Source organism: Mauremys mutica, chromosome 1, assembly GCF_020497125.1.
Source record: "Mauremys mutica isolate MM-2020 ecotype Southern chromosome 1, ASM2049712v1, whole genome shotgun sequence".
Taxonomy (NCBI): Eukaryota; Metazoa; Chordata; order Testudines; family Geoemydidae; genus Mauremys; species Mauremys mutica.
In genome coordinates, this window is record NC_059072.1 from 138320739 (window position 1) to 138344922 (window position 24184).

The following is a 24184-nucleotide window of genomic DNA, read 5'->3' on the forward strand; positions in this document are numbered from 1 at the left end:
TCTTCCATTAATTTGTTAAATTTTTGATGTATTTGCTTTTGAATTGCACCATATGTTGTGAACGTATAAAAATGAACTATGTTCCAGAAAATAGAACTTTATTGATTAACAAAACCAGAGCAAAAAAAAAATTGTGCAGAGTGCCTAGTGGTATTGAAAGCTACTTACTTACAAGTACCTACTTACTTGTTATTGTGCAGTGTGAAACAGCTCATAGGATCAGTGACAAACACTTTGATAATCATAATGTACAACAAGCACCACACAGTTCCTAACAGGCCCCAAAACAGCAGGGCCAGGCAGAGCACAGTACACCACATAACATTACTGTGGCTCACTATTAAAGTGCTCTTTCAAGGCCTCCCTCACCCATATCACTCCTTGTTGAGCTCTTCTGATAGCCCTTGTGTCTGGATGTTCAGACTCAGCAGACAGCTGCTTCACCTCCACTCCGGCAGAAACTTCCCCCTTTTGCCTCACAGACATTGTGCATAACACAGCAGGCATCTATAACCACTGGAATATTTTTGTCCCAGAGATCCAATCTTGTAAGTAAACATCACCATTGTTCCTTTAATCTACCAAAAGCATGTTCAACTGTCATTCAGTACCTGCTGAGCTGATAGTTGACTCTTACTTTGCTGCTGTCGAGGTGGCCTGTGTACAGCTTCAGGGGCAAGGGATAGGCTGGGTCCCCCAGGATGACTACTGGCATTTTGACGTCGCCATTGGCAATCCACCAGCTGAGAAAGAAAGAAAGTCCCTGCAGCTTTCTGAACAGTCCTGTGTTCTTAAAGATGCGAGCATCACGCACCTTCCCAAATCAGCCAACACTCATATTGGTGAAGTATCCCCCCGTGATCAACCAACACTTGCATAACCATAGAAAAGTAGCCCCTTCTGTTGATGTACTCTGTGGTGAAGTGGTCTGGTGCCAAAATAGGGATATGTGTGCCCTCTATCACCCAACCACAGTTCAGGAACCCCTTTGCTGCAAATGCATCCACTGTTTCCTGCACATTGCTGAGAGTCACAGTCCTGTGTAGCAGGAAATGATTAATTGCTCTACACACTTGCATGACAATGCCCCTCACTGAGGATTTTCCAACTCCGAAATGATTTCCTACTGATGGTAGCAAGCTGGCATTGCAAGTTTCCACTGTCTGATCACCACTTGCTTCTTCACTCTCAGGGCAGCTCTCATTCGGGTGTCCCTGTGGTGGAAGGCTGGGGTAAGCTTGGCACATAGATCCAGGAATGTGGCCTTTTGCATCCGAAAGTTCGGCAGCCACTGCTTCTCATCTCAAACCTACATTATGAGGTGATCCCATCAGTCGGTTCTCGTTTCTTGAGTCCAGAAGTGGCAGCTGCTCCATGAACACCACCACCAATCTTGAACTGGTTTTCACTGCATCCCACAGCAATCTGTCCTCCAGGAAATCGTCATGTTCCCCACTGATTTGGTTTTTCTTATGGCTTTGCAAATACCAGAGGATTGTGCACCCTCTGCTTGCTATGCTCATGACAAGAGTGGAGAGCTGTGTGGGTTCCGTGCTTCTGTCAGAGATGGTGGACAGTGAGGAGGGGCACACGGGTACATGGGATTTTTTTTAAAAGGCACAAAAATTATGGGCTATGGATGACATTATGGGGTGGAGAAAGTTGCATGCTGGAAAGTTGACCCCTTGCTCCTAGTCACCTCTGTGCAACTCATTGCTGCCCTACCATGCATTGCCAAAACTTCCCAAAAGACAGTGTGCAGTATACTGTGCCTTGACACAAGCACTCCTGGTGAGTATGTGCAGCACCGATGCAAGAAGCCAAGTGTACTTCTGCACCAGCTTTAGGGCATGTCTACACTTACAGCGCTGCAGTGGCGCAGCTGTACTGATACAGCTACGCCACTGCAGCACGTGTGGTGAAGATATTCTATGCTGACAGGACAGAGCTCTCCCGTTTGCATAAAAAGCCCCACCCCTGTGAACAGCATAAGCTATGTTGGGTGGGAGAAGCTCTCCCACCCAACATAGCACTGTGCACACTAGTGCTTATGTTGGTGTAACTTATGTCATGCAGGCGGGTGGAATATTCACCCCTCTGAGCAACATAAGTTTTGCCAACATAGGCGGTCATGTAGACATAGCCTTATACTAACTGTTGTGGCTTTATGCCGATGTACCTTGCATCGGCCAAAATTTGTAGTGTAGACATGGCCACAGACACATAAGCTTACCCAAAACTACACTCGGGGATTGTCTACACTGCGAAGTTGTCGACAAAACCTTTGTCTTTCATGGGTACTTTAAAAAGTCCCCCCGTGAAAAACAAAAGTTTTGCTGACGCAAGTGGCAGTGTGAATACGGCTTTATCGGCAGGAGAGACAAAGCTAACGCCGCTCGCGGGGCTGGAAATATTTTGTCAGCAAAAGTGCCGACAAAGTACCAAAAAAGAGCGTTTACACACGCTGACTTTTAGCAACAAGGCTGTGATGAAACAGCCTTGTCGCTAAAAGCTGCGTGGTGTAGACAAGCCCTCAGCTAAAACTACTGGGCAGGTTCACAGATACCCTTTGTCCTAGGTGGGGCTTATGTTTACAGTTATGTTAATTGAAGGTGAGTTCACACCTACCAATCTCCATGTGGGTTTTAACTCAACCCATAACATGACTTCTCCCAGCTCATAGCGATATCTTTAAATACCTGGTGTTGAGCCACTTTTGAAAATGTTACTCTAAATCCTATTTTCAAAAGTCACCTTAAGCACTGATTTAGGGGCCAAGCAGCCATCCAGGAGCTGGAGCACAAAGATGCTCTGGCCATTCCCGTTTCCAAACCCAGCCATGCCCCCGACCCAAGCGGCTGCAAGGTGGAGTGTCAGTGCTATTGTGTCAGCTCTGCTCTACACAAGGATTCTCCTGTGATGGGGGATGTCCAACAGGGCAGATCCTCCAAGCTTGCAGCTCCTTTGTGCTAGTAGAGCAGTGCAAAGAGATCCTAAAGGCTCCAAAATCAGAAGGCAGACCAAATAAGCGGTGATATGTTTATTTCCTTTTTCAAACTCACAATTTTGATGATTTGGGAGTGGAGTGCAAGTTTGGTAACACCGCTTGTATTGCTCTCCCACACTGCCCTCACCACAACCCCCACCTCTCTGCTCACCCTCGCCATGATGATCTGTGATAGTCTTGGGGTGATGTGCTTCCCATGGTTTGTCACAGAACAGCTCTCCCTTGTGGCTAAACCAGTGGCGGATTACTGTACGGGCTGAGGGGGCCTGTGCCCAGAGGCCCCAGCCAATTTGGGCACCCTGCAAGAGTGGCTGGAACTCTGACCCCACTCCCTGCCCCTCCCCGATCCTCCTCGTCCCCCCAAGGCCTCACCTCCAGCCCAGTGGGAAGCCTGTGGAAGGGCGGTGAGCAATTCCCACCACCCCCAGGCTGTTAGCGCTGAGTGCTGCTAGCCCAAGCCCCACCCTGAGCTGGTCTGAGCCCCCGCCAGACCAAGGGCCCCCTCTGCCCAGTATGGGCAGTGCTGGACCGAAGGCCCCCCCCATGTGGGGCTGGAGTGAGCCCCTCTCCCTTCCTCCCCTCCCTGTGCAGTACAGAGCTCACCTGAGCCCCTCTCTCTTTCCAACTCCCCTCCCCGGCATGAAGCTGCTCTGAGCCCCTTCTCCCTTTCCCCCTCCTTCCCCCAAGCCCCTTTTTGGCAAAACTGGTCATTTGTCCCATTTGCTCTTGATAACTGGTGATCAGTTGACAAAGAGAAAACAAGACAAATGCCCAGTTTTGCCAAAAAAGTCGGGACATCTGGGGCCAAAATGGGACGTATGGTCACCCTAGGCCAGGGGTGTGTTTTCAATCAGGCCTCTCTTACCTGGTCTATACCCACCTCCAGGGGACAAGAGCAGGGCTGGGGCCCGCAGTTGGGGGCTAAGAGGGGGGCTGCAGCCAGGAGCAGAGCCACAGCTGGGGCTGCGGCTGGGGTGAGGTCAGAGTGGAGCTGGAGGTAGGCAGGGGCGGCTCCAGTCCCCAGCACGCCAAGCACGTGCTTGGGGCGGCATGCCGCAGGGGGCGCTCTGCCGGTCGCCGGGAGGGCGGCAGGCGGCTCCGGTGGACCTCCCGCAGGCGTGCCTGCAGAGGGTCCGTTGGTCCCGCAGCTTCGGTGGAGCATCTGCAGGCGTGCCTGCGGGAGGTCCACCAGAGCTGCGGGACCAGCGACCAGCAGAGTGCCCTCCCCCCCGTGGTGTGCCGCCGTGCTTGGGGCTGCGAAATTGCTAGAGCCGCCCCTGGAGGTAGGGCTGGGCCCTGCTGCCCTCCCAAATGTTCCTCCGTGCCCCCCTAGGGTGGCATGTCCCACCGTTTGGGGACCACTGCCCTAGGCTCTGGTAAGATCTGCCCAGGGAGCCTGGGCAGCTGTGGGGAGCCCCAGACGCTGCACCTGCCTTGAGCAGGGGGCCAGGATGCCCGAAAGCAGCCCCCAGCCCATGTCCCTGCCCCCCAGAGTGCACCGCCCAGGGCAGGTGGAGGGTCCAGGGCTCCCCACAGTGGCCCAGGCTCTCTGGGCAGCTCTTACCATGGCCCGGCTTCTGGCCATGCCAGGGAGCGGGACCTTGGGGGGAAGCGGAGCAGCAGGGGGCATGGCCCCATGGCAGGGGTGTTCTTTGTACCCGGGCCCGAATATATCTTAATTCACCTCTACCCTAAACATGCAAAGTTGTCAGCCCAGCAGCTGGCTCAGTAATGGAGCTCAGAGCTCTACTGGTTAGGTGAGTTTGCCTGCCAGTTTCCCCCTCTCCTCCCCCAATGTTTTAGCCTCTAAAAGCTACAGGGGGCAGGGAGAAGGGAAAAGTGGGAGGCACACTCCCCTGACAAGTGCTATGGGCATAGATGACCTGTGCCTGCTGATAGTGTGGGGGCACAACCCCGGAGCAGCTGAAGTCATCCCCCCCATACCTTCCTGGCAGCCCCTCACTGGGAAAGCAGTGGCCCCTCAGCTGCTCCCAGTTATTCCTCTGCCTCTCTTGGCAAAGTTAAAGCTGGGTTGCCTCCCACCAGCTCCCAGCTGTTAAGAACATAAGAACGGCCATACCGGGTCAGACCAAAGGTCCATCCAGCCCAGTATCCTGTCTACCGACAGTGGCCAATGCCAGGTGCCCCAGAGGGAGTGAACCTAACAGGCAATGATCAAGTGATCTCTCTCCTGCCATCCATCTCCATCCTCTGACAAACAGAGGCTAGGGACACCATTCCTTACCCATCCTGGCTAATAGCCATTAATGGACTTAACCACCATGAATTTATCCAGTTCTCTTTTAAACGCTGTTATAATCCTAGAGTTCCTCCACTCCTGCCTCTCCTTGCCTGGTGCAGCTCACTGGCTCAGCTGTGAAGCAGGGTGGGGGCCTGGAGGCACCATGTGACCAAGCAATCTGAGGGGGAGGGCATGTGACCCTGCATGCTCCCCCACAACTATTGCCTCTTACTATGGGAAATGCACAGCTAGGCCATTCAAACAACCTTAGCGCTGCCCTCTAGTTACTCAGTTGCATAATTTCAGGGTTTGCAGGGTTTGATTTTTAAAAATGATTCAAGGTTCTTTTTTCTTTCCCACCTTGTGTCACTACACGGTAGAGTGAAGGTGTTTGGGAGCCTTAGCTGTGCCTTTCTGATCTGAATACGTTTGGTTTTCTTTTAAATGCAACCTTAACTCAGAATTGCTTGGCTTTATAATGCTTGTTTTTCAGATAATTACTCTATCCCTATGAAGCTTTCCCCCTTAAATTATGCATACACACTTCCCTTTAGTATAACTAACTCTGTTAGCATAGCTTTTCTTTGAGAATATGACTCAGAGGAGCATTCATGGTGCCAATAGCCACTAGGGTAATCATTACCAGAGCTATGGATGTTCATGCTCAGGGCATGAGCAGATTGCTAGCGAGGGATCAGGAGTTGGGAAGAAATTTCCCTCCATGAGACAATGTTACCTAGTGAGGTGCATTGTGGGGATTTCTCTCCCCCTCTGAAGCATTCGGCATTGGCTACCGTCAAGCATAGGATACTCTACTAAATAGACCAATAGGTTGATCCAGTGTGGAAGCAAGTGGGAGAATACACTAGATGGACCATTGCTCTAGGTCAGTGACCCCTGTGCTGTGTGGGGAGAGCTAAGCTGTTGTCCTGGGGAATTGGTTAATGTGTTACAGGCTGTTAATGGGTGAAATTGTTGGCAGCTTCTCATCCCCATCCCGCCCTGTTACCCTCCCTGTGTGCCTGGGCAGGGAGGCGAAGGCCGGGTTATCTCTGAGGGGTCATTGCCCAACCTCTCTCTGGCCCCATTTGCCTGCGCTAGGCCTGGATAGGTCTGTGCGTGGGAGAGAGCAAGCAGATGTGTGGGGGTGGGTGGGATCTCAGAGGAAGGAGGGGGGCTCAGCAGAGATCCCCATTTTCAAACCAAGCAGGGATGGTTCTCACCCTCCTTATACACATAGGGCTCAGACCCATCCCCCATTGCTTCCCATAAAACATCTCAACTTTCTGCACCCCCAATTTCAAGGAGCATCTTCCCCTTCCCTCAGCACCTCATTTAGCATTGGTTCAGGGTAAGTGGCCAGCACGGCATGCTGAGCTCCATCAGAAAGGAGGTTCTCATTGCCACTGCCTGCTCTGCCATCTCCCCCCACCTTCCTTTCTGTCCCTCTCCTTCATCAGACAGAGCCTACTTGACCCCCTCTCCCTAGTTTGTCAGGGACCGGCTAGATCCCTCTCTGTGCCCTGATTCAGAGCTGTTGGCTCCGGCTTCTCCTCACCTTCCTCTTCTTATTTGCCAGATGGTCCTGGCCCCTGCTCTTATCTTACTGTCCCGGGGGCTGTTTGCAGAGAGAGGTATAAAGGGGCGGACCCAGCGGACAGCCAGGGTGCAGGGAGCCAGCGGACAAGGCTGTGTGTCTGCCTCACTCACCACCCTCACTCTGCACCATGGGGAAGGACTGGCTGCCCGGTGGCCCCAGCATCTTCCTCCTGCTCCTCTTCCTCCTCCCTGGAGACACCTCGCCCACCACCGAACCGTAAGCTGCACACAGAGAGGGGGCTCATGCTGTTTTTGGGGAATCAGGAGTCCTGGGTTCTATTCCTGGCCTTGCCACTGACTGACTCTGTCACCATGGGGAAGTCACTGCACTGCTCTGTGCTTCTGTCCTCCCATGACTGCCATGGGGGTAACGATACTTTGCTAACACATGGTGTGTATGTGTGAGGATGGAGGGAGGGCTGAGTTCATTAAGGTCTGTAAGGTGCTTTGAGATCCCTGGATGGATGGCTGGCAGCAGGTCAGTGCATTATATTGCGTTTTTTTTCTCTCTCTCATTGCCCATGCATTCCCTCCCACCTGTTAATAGGTAAAAGTGAGGGGTTCTGCCACAAGGGAGCAGGGGCGGCTCTAGGAATTCCGCCGCCCCAAGCAGGGCAGTGCGCCGTGGGGCGCGTTCTGGCGGTCGCCAGTCCCGCGGCTCCGGAAGACCTCTTGCAGACGTGCTTGCGGAGGGTCCGCTGGTCCCGCGGCTCTGGTGGACCTCCCACAGGCACGCCTGCGGATGCTCCACCGGAGCTGCGGGACCAGCGGACCCTCCGCAGGCATTTCTGTGGGAGGTCCACTGGAGCTGCGGGATCAGTGGACCCTCCACAGTCATGCCTGCGGGAGGTCCGCCAGAGCCGCCTACTGCCCTCCCGGCAAAATGCCGCCCCAAGCGCGCGCTTGGCGCGCTGGGGTCTGGAGCCGGCCCTGCAAGGGAGACTCTCTCAGCTGGGGCTTTGGCAATGCTGCTCCCTCCTCTGGTGCCAAAAAATCACTGGGGGCATCTGCAAAGCAGCTGTCAGGTTTTAACAAACACAGGTAAAGACGGCAGCTATGCGTCAGTGCTTCCTCTGTGCAAACAGATTGAAGGAGATAACAGTGCTGCTAGCATTGACCCCTGTTCCCTGTTCCCAAGCCCCCTGACATACCAGCCAGCAGAGAGATCGCTGAGGGCTAATTCTCTGTGCTGATATGCAAAGACTCGATTCCTTGTCCCAATTCCTCACTACTCTGGGGCTGGCAGTCACCGGGAGTACTGGGAAGGCTACTCCTAGTACTGCCCCCTAGAGATCAGTGCTTTCCATTGCCACCAGGGAGAGGCAGGTTTGATTCCCAGGCTCTCTCTGACTTATGTCTACATTGCATCTGGGAAGGCGCCTCCCAGCCATGAGACCTGCTAGTTCATGAAAACTAGCAGTGTGAACTTTGTGACTCAGGCTGATACTTGGCCTCTCAAGGGGTTGAGCATTGTTGCACCTACTTGTTAACACTCTGCTCTGCCATGTGGGAGACCTGGATTAAGGGCTTGTCTACACTTACCGAGCTGCAGCTGCACCACTGTAGGACTTAATGAAGACGCTACCTACACCGACGGGAGAGCTTCTCTCATTGGCATAAGTACTCCATCTACCCGAGAAGCGGTAGCTTTATCAATGGAAGATGCCTTCCTGTTGACATATCACTGTCTACACCGGGAGTTAGGTAGGTATAACTGTGCTGCTCAGGAGTGTGAATTTCCCACCCACCCCACCCCCTGAGTGACATAGTTATACTGACATAAGTTTGTAGTGTAGACCAGGGCTCAGTGTTTGACGCAGGCAGAGTCCCAGAGCTAGGGTGACCAGACAGCAAGTGTGAAAAATCGGGACAGGGGGTTGGGGGTAATAGGTGCCTATATAAGAAAAAGTCCCCCAAAACAGGACTGTCCCTATAAAATCGGGACATTTGGTCACCCTACCCAGAGCTCTGGCTGAAATGCAAAGGAGTCGGGGAGAAATTTTGTCCCAGGTAGACCATGTAAAGTGCATTTGCTCTGGTCCTTTCTTAAGATCTAGCACCACCTCGTGGCCATTTGCAGTAACTGTACTAAATTACTTGTACTGTTTACTAAATAATCTCTGCCACATTATGTCTCTAGTTTCTATTGCCTTGAAGGTCATGTCTCAGATTGTAAAAAAGAGCTCTGGAGTTAACACTCTGTTATTGTTCACCCACTGGAAAGAGCGTTGTGAATCCCGATTACATTATCTAGCAAATGGGACAGCTGTGGTCATTTCTGGCATTCGTCACTCCTCTCTAATACCCACCCTGCACTCAGGGTGTGGCGTGGAGTTGCCAGTGCCACTGATGCTGTACAAGGCAGTGGCTCAATGTCAGACACTAGCATTAACATCTGTCAGTCTTGTTCCACTTGTCACCTTGGCCCTTCCTCACTCACCAGCACCTCCCGTGGTAATATGTTATAGATACAAGGGAAAAGTCCGCGTCATTTGGATAAAATATACAGCTCCCATTGGAAGGTGAAGGCTGAGACCATCAAACTGGTTTTTCTGACCTGTGCCCTTCCCCTTCCCAGGCAGTACATGGTGCTAGTGCCCTTTCTGATCCACACCAACATTCCTGAAAAGGTCTGTATCCAGCTGACCCATCTGAACGAGTCTGTGACGCTGAGCACCACGCTGGAATACGCAGGGGAGAACAGGAGCCTGATCGCAGACGTGGTGTCAGAGAAGGACGTGTTCAAGTGCGTCCCGTTCACGGTGAGTCTCTGACCCCCACAATGATTATTATCTGTGTCACAACTGTAAAGCAATAAGGATAGTGACCAGAGGGATTAACTCTTGGAGCTCTGGTTGATTAGCAAGGTTAACTAAGAGAAGCTAGTCTGAGAATAGAGGAGGTTGCCTACAGGGCCGGCTTTAGAAAGTGCAGGGCCCAATTCTAACAGTTTTGATGGGGCCCCAGCAGGGGTGACTAAAAAACAAAACAACAACAACAACAACAAAAACCACTTGGGGCTTGTGCTCTGAGTCTTTGCAGTGGGTCCTTCACTCACTCCAGATCTTCGGTGGCACTGAAGGACCCGCCGCCAAACTGCTGCCGAAGACCCGGAGCGAGTGAAGTACCCACCGTTGAAGTGCCGCCGAAGACCCAGAGCGCCACCGGGTGAGTAAAAATTAAAAAGGCGCCTCTAGCCAGGGAAGGGATTCTCACTGGGCGTGGGGCCCTCTTAGGCGCTGGGCCCGATTTGGGGGAATTGGTGGAATAGGCCTAAAGCTGGCCCTGGTTGCCTGGACTGGGCCCTGCCCTGCCCTGTGCTTGACCTGCCTAATTCCCACTGCATATGCAACTCCTTTCTCCACTGCTGGAAACCCAGCCTCAAGATCCCCTTCCCTGCTGCTGGAAACTTTCTCAGTCCTCCCTGCAAAGTCACTCCCCTTCTTATTCTTAGAAACTCTCCTCAGTCCTTTGGAACACCTGGGGCGAGAGCTCTAGCTCAAGGCAGCTGCTGCTGAACCTTAGAATTATAGAACCACAGGATTAGATGGGACCGCAAGGGTCATCTATCTAACCCCCCACCAAGAGGCAGGATTTGTTGCGTCTACACCATCCAAGACAGATGCTATCCAGATGGCTACTGCAATGGTTTCTAGTCAGTGTGGACAGGAAGCTACAAGGGTTTTAATGGCCCTGGGCCAGATGACTGTATGAGTTGCATCCCACAGTGCAGTGTATCATAAACAGTGGCCAGGCTCTCTGTGGCTCCTCATGTGATAGTTCTCAGTGCTGAGAAAGAGTCACTGACTATTCCTCCTCCGGGTCCCCCTGATCAGTGGCAGCAGGCATGTGAAGGAGGCAGAAGGACATGTGGGGGGAATCAGGGTACAGGAGAGAGTTGGGGCGCTGGAGTAGGGGGTGCTGTGGGAGAGATGTGCAGTTTTGGGTGCATGAAAGGTAGACTTTTCTACCTGAAAATATCACCACACACATAGCCAGAGGCGTAGAGGGGAGTTTTGAACAGTGAAAAAACAATAAAAAAACATGATTTGCTGTTTGGCTTTTTTTGGTCTCATGATTTTGGAACCATCTCATGATTTTCTGAGGTCTGATGTTGATGGTTGATCTCTTGAGGTTGGCAATATGGTCATGCTAACTCAAATGAAAGGGTTATTTAGTAAGGTTGGCAGAAAGGATTCAAATGGCATCAGCGAAGTGAGTTACAACCAAAGATGAACGCAGTAATTGCCAAACTTGTCCTCTCAGGGGTGGGCCACTAGAGGGCACAAGGCTAAATTTGTCCAATGAGGCTCTTCAGGCCTCATAGCTGGGATGTCCCTTCTAGACCAGCTTGCTTTTAGAAGGGCAATTAGCCTGCAGGTCCCACTGGCAAGGGTCAGTCCCCTAGTCTGATGTATCACTGGGGTCCCTCTGTGTTGTCCTGTCCTGGCATCAAATGTAGCAGTTGACTCACATCTGTTTGCATGTTGTTTCACCTATAGGCAACAATTAGGCTGCAAGGCCTACCCTAAACTTCCTATTATGCAATCCCCCTTTATGGACACTGCAGCACCTTCCCTGTTCCCAGGGTCTACCATTTGGTCAAATCATGTTGATGCTTTCCCCAGGCAAATCCCCAGTATCTAGAACAGGAGTTCCCAAATTTTAATGAATTATTTCCTCCTGGGACAGCATGGAGGATGCCATTTTGAAGAACAAAGTGGCATTGTCTATGCAATGTGATGTATGATGCATGTGAGGTTGTACTGTGCAGAGGAAGCCATTTTGTAGAGCAAAATGGCGTTCTCCATGCATCGTGACCTTGCCTGCCCCATACATGTGAGGCCATGCTGTGTGTAGCAAACTGGCATCCTCTGCACAGTAGGGATTGCAGTGACCCCATTTGCTGATAGCGTGACCCCATTTGGGGTTGTGACCCGCAGATTGGGAACTGCTGGTCTAGAGCAAGGGTTTTGCAATAGTTTATTTCCATTACTGCACCTTTAAGTCTTGGAGGGCTGCCGCCTCCATTGATCCCAGAGCCCCATGCCAACCTCTCTTTGGTTCTCTGGCTGCCGGGCTGCCTGCTCCAAGTATCTCCTGCTTCCTCACTGGGTTTATCCACACCTGTATCTTGCTGGCATCAGTAGTCTGCTCTTTGCTGAATGCTCCTGAGCCTCTCTCAGCTGGCAGTGGCTGTTACTGGGTCCTCAGAAAGCAAGCTGCCTCCCAATCCCCTCGTGCTATTGGCCAGGAGAGGGGACTGGGTTTGCTCTACCCCTCCTGCTGACCTATCTCACCATTTGGTGGTAGCGGGCACCTGCTCAGTGGATTCATCTCACTGTACTTCCAGCAGCCACGGTTAAGTACAAATGGCCTTTTAGATTGGACTTGTGCTTCAGATCAAACCTCAGATGCTTGGGAATAGCTTGTCTTGTATGTGTAATAAATGGGTGTATTGTGTGTGATCATGACTCCGAATGGCTACCTTGGTGACTAACTCCCTGCTACTAACTGAGAGCTAACAAGAGTCCTCGATTAGCTCAGGAGACAGGGACCTGGCCTTTGGGTCTGATGTTAAATCCCAGCTGATGAATACAGTGTACATAGCTAGGGTTTGTCGCACATGGACTGGAGATTGAGACTTAACGTGTGTAGGGAGTCAACATATTTAATCTAGAAAAGAAGCTTCCACAGAGTCAGGATTGCAGTGGACGAATCCCTTTAGTGGAACAGTATAACAGGAGGAAGGGGCTTTATTCCCAATCTCTGCAGATGGCAAGAAAAAAGGAAGATACATTTTGGGCTAAGACATGAAGGGGAAATTTGTCAGAGCGACTGGGGTGGAGGAAGCTGGTCGAGGCCCTGTTGTTGCAAAGCACCCAGAGCACCAGGTTCGAGGGGATGTTAGTGGAAATGTGGAGATAGGGGAGGTCAGCTTGTGTGCCCCTGCTCCCTGCTCTAATCCTTGTCACCGCTGTGGTTGGGCCTGTGATGGCTTCCCACAACGCCCTCATCTCTCAACGGCAGGTTCAGTTAAAGAGGCTGTTGAGGGGAGTCTCTAAGGCAGCGGCTCTTTTACTGTTCTCCAGCTTCCCAAATCTAACAGCTCATCATCAGCGTTTCTCACGGTGCTGGTGAAGGGGCCGACGCTGGAGTTCAGGAGCCGGAAATCGGTGCTGGTCAAGAACTCAAAGAGCCTGGTCTTTGTCCAGACGGACAAACCCATCTACAAACCGGGACAAACAGGTACAGGGAATCGGGTGGGGAATTGCATTCAGGAAATCCTCCATGGCCCTTATAAGCATTGGATCCACATTGGCCTGACATCTGCAGTGCACTGAAGGTGCCAGATCAATAGTCCTCAGAGAATGAAGAATTTTTTTATCCCCCACATTGGTGCTCCCCCTGCTGTACCTACATAAGCCACACACACAAGCACACACGCTGCCTGCGTGCCTGGAGGGAGTTCAGACTCTGTGGCCTAGGCAGTTTTCATCCTCTTTACTGAGACCACCAAAGAGAAGACATCACTCACTGCAATGATGTATTTTTAGGACTTGGATACTTGTCCCATTAAGAACTAGACTGGGGCCCAACCAACTCATTTTGCATAGGCAATCAAATAACCTTCAGGATGGAAACTGACTTTGCTCACTATAGACATGGAGTAAGTGCCGTAGAGGTGAAAGAATTCCATAAGTCATGTCGATTGTGCCATCCATCCCCATGACTTGGAGCTGAATTGGAACTGGTGCCCTGAAGGTGGAAAACTCTGTACTATTTTTCTTGATCATCCTGAGCCAATATTCTTAGTCTGAGAGTAATGGCTCAGGGCGATCAATCTGGTGCTGAAGCGGAGCTGATTTCCCAGGGATTGTCTTTTATAACTTGACCTCGTTATATAGAACACAACCTTGAGGGATTGTGTTAATTAACATGATGTTACATACAACATTTCAATCAGTGTAGACATAAACAAGTCGTGTTTAACATTAGTGATCAATGGTTCCATGTCTAGATGGCAGCCGGTATCAAGTGGAGTGCCCCAAGGGTCGCTGCTGGGGCCGGTTTTGTTCAATATCTTCATTAACGATCTGGAGGATGGTGTGGACTGCACCCTTAGCAAGTTTGCAGATGACACTAAACTGGGAGGAGTTGTTGATACACTGGAGGGTAGGGATAGGATACAGAGGGACCTAGACAAATTAGAGGATTGGGCCAAAAGAAATATGATGAGGTTCAACAAGGACAAGTGCAGAGTCCTGCACTTAGGACGGAAGAATCCCATGCACTGCTACAGACTAGGGACCGAATGGCTGGGTAGCAGTTCTGCAGAAAAGGACCTAGGGGTTACGGTGGACGAAAAGCTGAATATGAGTCAACAGTGTGCCCTTGTTGCCAAGAAGGCTAATGGCATTTTGGGTTGTATAAGTAGGGGCATTTCCAGCAGATCGAGGGATGTGATCATCCCCCTCTACTCAGCACTGGTGAGGCCTCATTTGGAGTACTGTGTCCAGTTTTGGGCCCCACACTACAAGAAGGATGTGGATAAATTGGAGAGAGTCCAGCGGAGGGCAACAAAAATGATTAGGGGGCTGGAGCACATGACTTATGAGGAGAGGCTGAGGGAACTGGGATTGTTTAGTCTGCAGAAGAGAAGAATGAGGGGGGATTTGATAGCTGCTTTCAACTACCTGAAAGGGGGTTCCAAAGAGGATGGATCTAGACTGTTCTCAGTGGTAGAAGATGACAGAACAAGGAGTAATGGTCTCAAGTTGCAGAGGGGGAGGTTTAGGTTGGATATTAGGAAAAACTTTTTCACTAGTAGGGTGGTGAAGAACTGGAATGGGTTACCTAGGGAGGTAGTGGAATCTCCTTCCTTAGAGGTTTTTAAGGTCAGGCTTGACAAAGCCCTGGCTGGGATGATTTAGTTGGGTTTGGTCCTGCTTTGAGCAGGGGGTTGGACTAGATGACCTCCTGAGGTCCCTTCCAACCCTGAGATTCTATGATTCTATGATTCTATGACTGCGTCAGCTGGTCCTGGTGAAGCCTACAGTTCCAGTAGCATTTACCCATGACCAGTAACCACCATGTGAAATGACTTGTCCATGTCTACACTGACTGCAAAGCTGCTTTTCACACTGTGTTAATTAACATGATTCCTCAAGATCTTGTTCTAACATGACCTAATTTTGTAGTGAACCCAAGTCCATAGAGATGAAAGACTCCATATCCCATTCCCCATCATGCCATATGACTGACATTTCCTGATTTGGTGGCTGAATGTCTCATCATGGAAATCTCTCTGTCTGTCTGTCTCTCTCAGTCCTGTTTCGAGTTGTCTATCTGGATGAAAACTTCCATCCTCTGAATAGGTTGGTAAGTATGCTAGTCATTAAGTCATCAGTGAGGGGAAAAGGATGAGAGAAACATCCCTTCGAGAGGAGGTGTTCCTCAGATTAAGGTGGGGCTCTAGTGCCAGGGGTATCCCAGTGCTTTCTGACACTCCAGGACTCCTCCTTTAGACTGCTTCATAAAGTCATCTCGTTACAATCTTGGAAAGATTTGGGAATGACATGACATACAGACAACATTCATTAGCCACTCAGCACTAAGCAAAACTCATAACATAAGAACATAAGAACATAAGAAAGGCCGTACCGGGTCAGACCAAAGGTCCATCTAGCCCAGTATCTGTCTACCGACAGTGGCCAATGCCAGGTGCCCCTGAGGGAGTGAACCTAACAGGCAATGATCAAGTGATCTCTCTCCTGCCATCCATCTCCATCCTCTGACGAACAGAGGCTAGGGACACCATTCTTACCCATCCTGGCTAACAGCCATTTATGGACTTAGCCACCATGAATTTATCCAGTCCCCTTTTAAACATTGTTATAGTCCTAGCCTTCACAACCTCCTCAGGTAAGGAGTTCCACAAGTTGACTGTGCGCTGCGTGAAGAAGAACTTCCTTTTATTTGTTTTAAACCTGCTGCCTATTAATTTCATTTGGTGACCCCTAGTTCTTGTATTATGGGAATAAGTAAATAACTTTTCCTTATCCACTTTCTCAACATCACTCATGATTTTATATACCTCTATCATGTCCCCCCTTAGTCTTCTCTTTTCCAAACTGAAGAGTCCTAGCCTCTTTAATCTTTCCTCATATGGGACCCTCTCTAAACCCCTAATCATTTTAGTTGCTCATTTCTGAACCTTTTCTAGTGCTAGAATATCTTTTTTGAGGTGAGGAGACCACATCTGTACACAGTATTCGAGATGTGGGCGTACCATGGATTTATATAAGGGCAATAATATATTCTCAGTCTTATTCTCTATCCCCTTTTTAATGATTCCTAACATCCTGTTTGCTTTTTTGACCGCCTCTGCACACTGCGTGGACATCTTCAGAGAACTATCCACGATAACTCCAAGATCTTTTTCCTGACTCGTTGTAGCTAAATTAGCCCCCATCATGTTGTATGTATAGTTGGGGTTATTTTTTCCAATGTGCATTACTTTACATTTATCCACATTAAATTTCATTTGCCATTTTGTTGCCCAATCACTTAGTTTTGTGAGATCTTTTTGAAGTTCTTCACAATCTGCTTTGGTCTTAACTATCTTGAGTAGTTTAGTATCATCTGCAAACTTTGCCACCTCACTGTTTACCCCTTTCTCCAGATCATTTATGAATAAATTGAATAGGATTGGTCCTAGGACTGACCCTTGGGGAACACCACTAGTTACCCCTCTCCATTCTGAGAATTTACCATTAATTCCTACCCTTTGTTCCCTGTCCATTAACCAGTTCTCAATCCATGAAAGGACCTTTCCTTTTATCCCATGACAGCTTAATTTACGTAAGAGCCTTTGGTGAGGGACCTTGTCAAAGGCTTTCTGGAAATCTAAGTACACTATGTCCACCGGATCCCCCTTGTCCACATGTTTGTTGACCCCTTCAAAGAACTCTAATAGATTAGTAAGACACGATTTCCCTTTACAGAAACCATGTTGACTATTGCTCAAGAGTTTATGTTTTTTTATGTGTCTGACAATTTTATTCTTTACTATTGTTTCAACTAATTTGCCCGGTACCAACGTTAGACTTACCGGTCTGTAATTGCCGGGATCACCCCTAGAGCCCTTTTTAAATACTGGCGTTACATTAGCTAACTTCCAGTCATTGGGTACCGAAGCCGATTTAAAGGACAGGTTACAAACCTTAGTTAATAGTTCCGCAACTTCACATTTGAGTTCTTTCAGAACTCTTGGGTGAATGCCATCTGGTCCCGGTGACTTGTTAATGTTGAGTTTATCAATTAATTCCAAAACCTCCTCTAGTGACACTTCAATCTGTGACAGTTCCTCAGATTTGTCACCTACAAAAGCCAGCTCAGGTTTGGGAATCTCCCTAACATCCTCAGCCGTGAAGACTGAAGCAAAGAATCCATTTAGTTTCTCCGCAATGACTTTATCATCTTTAAGCGCTCCTTTTGAATTTTGATCATCAAGGGGCCCCACTGGTTGTTTAGCAGGTTTCCTGCTTCTGATGTACTTAAAAAACATTTTGTTATTACCTTTGGAGTTTTTGGCTAGCCGTTCTTCAAACTCCTCTTTGGCTTTTCTTATTACACTCTTGCACTTAAGTTGGCAGTGTTTGTGCTCCTTTCTATTTGCCTCACTTGGATTTGACTTCCAATTTTTAAAGGAAGTTTTTTTATCTCTCACTGCTTCTTTTACATGGTTGTTAAGCCACGGTGGCTCTTTTTTAGTTCTTTTACTGTTTTTCTTAATTTGGGGTATACATTGAAGTTGGGCCTCTATTATGGTGTCTTTAAAAAGGGCCCACGCAACTTGCAGGGATTTCACTTTAGTCACTGTACCTTTTAACTTTTGTCTAACGAACCCCCTCATTTTTGTATAGTTCCCCCTTTTGAAATTAAAGGCCACAGTGTTGGGCAGTTGAGATGTTCTTCCCATCACAGGGATGTTGAATGCTATTGTATTATGGTCACTATTTCCAAGCGGTCCTGCTATAGTTACCTCTTGGACCAGCTCCTGCGCTCCACTCAGGATTAAATCTAGAGTCGCCTCTCCCCTTGTGGGTTCCCGTACCAGCTGCTCCATGAAGCAGTCATTTAAAGTATCGAGAAATTTTATCTCTGCATTTCGTCCTGAAGTGAAATGTTCCCAGTCAATATGGGGATAATTGAAATCCCCCACTATTATTGGGTTCTTAATTTTGATAGCCTCTCTAATTTCCCTTAGCATTTCATCATCACTATTACTGTCCTGGTCAGGTGGTCGATAATAGATCCCTACTGTTATATTTTTCCTAGAGCATGAAATTTCTATCCATAGAGACTCTATGGAACCTGTGGATTCGCTTAAGATTTTTACTTCATTTGAATCTACACTTTCTTTAACATATAGTGCCACTCCTCCCCCTGCACGGCCTGTTCTGTCCTTCCGATATATTTTGTACCCTGGAATGATTGTGTCCCATTGATTGCTCTCAGTCCACCAGGTTTCTGTGATGCCTATTATATCTATATCCTCCTTTATCACAAGACACTCTAGTTCACCCATCTTATTATTTAGACTTCTGGCATTTGTGTACAAGCACTTTAAAAACTTGTCCCTGTTTATTAGCCTACCTTTTTCTGATGTGCCAGATTCTTTTTTATGTGACTGTTTATCATCTGATCCGGCCCTTACATTATACTTCTCATTCCTCTGCTCCTGACTATAACCTGGAGATTCTTTATCATCAGACTCTCCCCTAAGAGAAGTCTGTGTCCGATCCACACGCTCCTGTGCAGCAGTCGGCTTTCCCCCATCTCCTAGTTTAAAAACTGCTCTACAACATTTTTAATGTTTAGTGCCAGCAGTCTGGTTCCACTTTGGTTTAGGTGGAGCCCATCTCTCCTGTATAGGCTCCTCCCATCCCAGAAGTTTCCCCAGTTCCTAATGAACGTGAACCCCTCCTCTCTACACCATCGTCTCATTCACGCATTGAGACTCTGAAGCTCTGCCTGCCTACCTGGCCCTGCGCGTGGAACTGGGAGCATTTCTGAAAATGCCACCATAGAGGTCCTGGATTTCAGTCTCTTCCCTAGCAGCCTAAATTTGGCTTCCAGGACGTCTCTCCTACCCTTCCCTATGTCATTGGTACCTACATGTACCACGACCACCGGCTCCTCCCCAGCACTACACATAAGTCTATCTAGATGCCTCAAGAGATCCGCAACCTTCGCACCAGGCAGGCAAGTCACCATACGGTTCTCCCGGTCATCACAGACCCAGCTATCTACATTTCTAATAATCGAATCTCCCATTACTAACACCTGCCTTTTCCTAGAAACTCGAGTTCCCTCCCCCGGAGAGGCAACCTCAGTGCGAGAGGTAACCCCAGCACCATCTGGAAGGAGGGTCCCAACTACGGGAAGGTTTCCCTCTGCTCCCATCGACTGCTCTACTTCCCTGGGCCCTTCTTCCTCCTCAACAGCACAGGAGCTGTCTAAGCGGAGGTGGGACAATTCTACTGTGTCCCGGAAAGCCTCATCAACATACCTCTCTGCCTCTCTCAGCTCCTCCTCACTTGTTACTAGGGTCGCAGGAGCTGCCCTTAGCCTTTCAAGGGGAGCAGTGGGGGCAAAAGACATATCTGGCTTCAAGACTAAGCTTGATACGTTTATGGAGGGGATGGTATGATGGGATAGCCTAATTCTGGCAATTAACTGATCTTTGACTATTAGCGGTAAATATGCCCAATGGTCTGTGATGGGATTTTAGATGGGTTGGGATCTGAGTTACTACAGAGAATTCTTTCCTGGGTGCTGGCTGGTGAGCCTTGCCCACATGCTCAGGGTTTAGCTGATCGCCATCTTTGGGGTTGGGAAAGAATTTTCCTCCAGGGCAGATTGGCAGAGGCCCTGGGATTTTTTTGCCTTCCTCTGCAGCATGGGGCACGGGGCACTTGCTGGAGGATTCTCTGCACCTTGACGTCTTTAAACCACAAGTTGAGGACTTCAATAGCTCAGACATAGGACAGGGGTTTGTTGCAGGAGTGGGTGGGTGAGATTCTGTGGCCTGCATTGTGCAGGAGGTCAGACTAGAAGATCTTAATGTTCCCTTCTGAGCTTAAAGTCTATGAGTCTATACCAGATCACTGCAATTGGACCATTTATCCTGGTATTCCTTCTCCCTGCTATACCAGATCACAACCTGGAATCCACCATGCTGCTATCTTGCTTCCCTGCTAGAGCTGAACAGACCAATGGTCTATCTCAGTGGTCCCCATGACATCTGCGGGCACCGTGTTGGGGATCCCTGGTCTATCTACTTCAACCCTGTCTCTCTCTGACTGGGGCCAGTGCCACATGCCTCGTAGGAAGCTTTAAAACTCTCATAATGCTTCTCATTATGTAGTGCTGTCCCATGCAGGGACATTTTTTCCAGGCCCTAGTTGGTGATTGGTTTATGCCTGAAGCACGATGATCCATAGCCCTGGTAATTTGTAGCCTAGCTGGTGTCACTCAAGATGCTGTTCTCATTTACATTAATGTCTCTGATCCTTTTCAGCACTTGCTGACATTTCCATCTGGGGTATGAATTCTAAACTCATTCTCCCTTTTGCACTTTTTTCCAGGTTCCACTGGCCTATATCGAGGTATGTAGAGGAATTTACTTCATGTTCAGAACTATCACATCTCAGCATGGGCAGCAATCAGCCCCTGGCTGCTTCAAGCTGCTTCTTGCTGATTTTGTTTAGACTCATAGCGCTAACTGGAAGAGGGATACACTTTACCCCCCATAGTGCCAATAATGTATCCAAATATTGCCATGCAACCTTCCTGATATTCCAGTCCTGGGCTCCCCACACAACTCTGCCAATGCTTCTCATTTCTCACCGGCATCACCCCTTACTGTCCAAGTAATCTTGTGGTCTTGACACCTCTAGGACCCACAGAAGAACCGTGTGTATCAGTGGCAAGAAGTTGAGTTAAAAGGGGGCTTCACCCAGCTCTCCTTCCCCCTCACCTCCGAGCCCATCCAAGGGACCTACAAAGTGGTGGTACAGAAGAGCTCTGGGGAAAAGGTGCAACACCCCTTTACTGTGGAGGAATATGGTACGGATGGCTGCTTTCATAGTGTCAAGCCAGTTGCTGGTAGTTGATCCAAGGTGTTGACAATGGAGAATGAAGGCTGGATTGAATGGGTCAGTTGGTCTGATCAGCATTTTCTGTACTGGAATGGGGCAGGGAGGAGTCTGTACACCCACAGGTTGGGGTAATGCCCAGTGATGAGCTGCCAAAATACTAACAACCAGTTCCCTCCTCCTCACCCCATGAGGGGTCATGCCCCCTCCACGGACTCCTGCCCCATCCAAACCCCCCATGTTCCTTGACAGCCCCCCCCGGGACCCGTGCCCTATCCACCCCCCTTCCCTGTCCCCTGACTGCCCCTTGCCACCCCATCCAACCCCTTCTCTCATTGCTGATGGCACCCGGGGACCCCAACCCCATCCAACCACCCCTTCTCTCTGTCCCCTGACTGTCCCTGGAATCCCTACCCCTAACTGCCCCCCACCACCCCATCCAACCCCTACTCCTTCCTGACTGCCCCCCCGGGACCCTTGGCCCCGATCAATCCCCCTGTTCCCTGCTCTCTGACTGCCCTGACACTAATCCATCCCACCCCAACTGTCCTGCCCTCTATCCAACATCCGCTCCCTGCTCCCTTACCTTACAGTGCTGCCTGGAGATGGGGGCCCAGCTGGGCTGGGGCCGGGACCGGAACCAACCGGCAGAGGTCGGGGCCGGGCAGGAGCCGCGCCGCCCGGCTGAGATCGGGGCCAGACCCAGAGGTCGGGGCCGGACCCGGGGGCCGGGCAGGAACTGCACCACCCGGCCGGACCCGGGGGCCGGGCAGGAACAGCGCCGCCCGTGGTCGCAGCTGGACCCTGGGGGTAGGAGCCGCGCCACCCGACCCCAGAGTCCCGCCACGACCTCGCTGAGCGGCGCGCCGCCTCCTGCCCTCCTCCTGCTGGCGCCCCCACCCCCCGGCCCCAGCTCACCTTGTGGAAGCCGCTGCTTCCTTCTCAGCCCTCCCAGGCTTCCTGCGCGAACAGCTGATTCGCGGGAAGCTGGGGAGGGGGAGGAGAAGCCGGAGGAACTTCAGCAGAGGAGGCGGAGTGAGGTGAGCTGGGGCTGGGGGAAGGGTAGAGAGCTGCTAGAGCTTTAGTTAAATTTAAAAGCCCTTTTGGAACTAGTTGTCCCTCCAGGAACAACCGGTTCTAAACGGGCTTCTAAATTTAACAACTGGTTCGCGCGAACCGGTGCGAACCGGCTGCAGCTCACCACTGGTAATGCCCTCTTCAGAGTTGTCCTTTACTGTCTATCTTGAGGGTCGAGTACCAGAGAACTCAGTGAATCCTCTACCCAGCACCACCAGTACAAAAACTTCACTGCTGGAGTGGTAGACAACCTGTGATCAGGGTCCCAGTGGGGGCCAGCTGTGGTCACTCAGTTAGGCTGAACTGCAAAGAATGGGGCAGACAATTCCCATAAAGCTGGTGGATATTCCAATACTTAGATTTACCAAGCCAGCATAAAACAGCTTCTTTTATACTTCATTGGTTACTCAGAAGTCCAAACAACACAGTTCTCTTAAAGTTATCCAGCCTCAGGCCTCCGTCCAGATACCTAAGTCAAATATGATGATTTCTGAAAATCTTATTTCATCATATAAAAGAAAAGGTTCTACCAATCCCAAAGGATCAGACACATTACCTCCCAGGTTAATGAATGTTTCAGATCTTACCCAAATAAATTCTACAGCCAATTCTTATTACCTAAACTAAAATTTATTAAAAAACAAAAGAGAGGGAGTATGGTTAAAAGAACAATATACATACAGACATAAGTTCGATTCATTGAGGTTCAGATTCAAAGCAGAGATGATGAGCTTTGTAGTTGCAAAGAATTCTTTCAGAAATAGTTCATAGGTTATAGTTCAATGTCCAACTATCCTATTCAGGGTGTACTAGCATAACTGGGACCTCAGTCTTGAGACTCAAACTTCCCCCAATGAAGCTTAAGCAAATCTGAGATGACAGAATCAGGACCCAAGGATCTTTTATACAATTTCATGTCCTCTTTGACAAGTTGGGAGTTCCTCCAGGAATAAAAGGTAATTAGGATGACTTTGAAGGAGGTCCATCACTGACACTTAGCTATATGGATTAACATAAGGCAATTTGCTTGTTTCTCCACCATTTACAGTGCATTTCAAAGAGTGATGAATACAGAGATATCCCGTGTTTACAATTCATTTAAATGCTAGGATGTTCTTTTAACCTGTGAATTATCAGATTACGGCCTAGACAGGGACAGTTGATTACATTGTCGACCCTACTCATATATATGTAAATACACAAACCCACAAACATTATCTCCCCACATGTCTTTTGAGGGTTATTTATTTTGCAGGATGTTTAACCCTTTCTAGCCACGCATCACACACTCACCTTAGAAAGGCTCCAATCAGACAGGGATGTGCTCCCCTTTGAGTCAGTGCTGACGCCAGTGCAGCAGCCTGGTGCTAGGGGCACTGTGCTGTTGGAGTCCTGAGGCTTCAGATGCACTGCAAGGCCAAGGCCCTGACTCCTCCTGGTTAATAAAAGTCCTGAGGAACTTTCTGCAAGAGCAGGGATGTGAACCCCAGTACCCTGACCACATTCCAGTTCCATTACCATCCTACCTCCCTGAAACGCCTCCTGAACAGAACAGAACGTGTTCACTGCCCCTCTTAGGACACTGCTGTGTAGTGTGGCTGGCTTGGAGTGTGTGATGCTGCCCTCTAGTTACTGGCTCATAGAAAAGAGAAAAGGCTTTTCCCCTGCCAGCAGCTAGGGGAGATCTCCTTTGGCTAGAGGCATGTGATTCTGGAACTGAAGGAACCCGGGTTTAGCCTTAGCTCCCTCTGCTTGTGTATGCAGGTATGTGATTTATTTATTAAATATGTCTGCTGTCAGACACCATTGTGGGACAGACTAGCTGCCATGTTCCAGCTCTGAGGCAGCTGTATTTTGGTGGCAGGTGAAGTAATCTCCATACTAATATGGCATTAGTTTAGTAGGGGCTGAGCAACCGTAGCTCCATTGATTTCAGTGGGTGTTGCAGATAATCAGAACCTCAGAAAATCAGGCCAACGAGAAAGGCTATGAAATGCTTTGGGTCTGCTTGGGAAAGAGGCTTTAGAGCAATAATCAACTCTCCTTATCATGCTACCCTCTTTCCACTGTGTTTATGGTTCCTTTTGGTCTCTT

The 24184-nt window shown here is 49.5% G+C and overlaps 2 protein-coding genes across 2 annotated transcripts in view; both read left to right on the top strand.

The window, feature by feature from the left end:
* Positions 1 to 24184, top strand: part of LOC123355543 (alpha-2-macroglobulin-like) — a 216388-nt gene that overhangs the window by 153768 nt on the left and 38436 nt on the right. The gene's annotated exons all lie outside the window — the stretch shown is intronic.
* Positions 6915 to 24184, top strand: part of A2M (alpha-2-macroglobulin) — a 55706-nt gene continuing 38436 nt past the window's right edge. The window contains exons 1-6 of the mRNA XM_044998131.1: positions 6915 to 7065; positions 9427 to 9610; positions 12941 to 13097; positions 15178 to 15230; positions 20504 to 20524; positions 20816 to 20984. Coding sequence (XP_044854066.1) covers positions 6977 to 7065; positions 9427 to 9610; positions 12941 to 13097; positions 15178 to 15230; positions 20504 to 20524; positions 20816 to 20984 — 673 coding nt within the window. The 5' untranslated portion in view covers positions 6915 to 6976. The remainder of the gene's footprint in view (positions 7066 to 9426; positions 9611 to 12940; positions 13098 to 15177; positions 15231 to 20503; positions 20525 to 20815; positions 20985 to 24184) is intronic.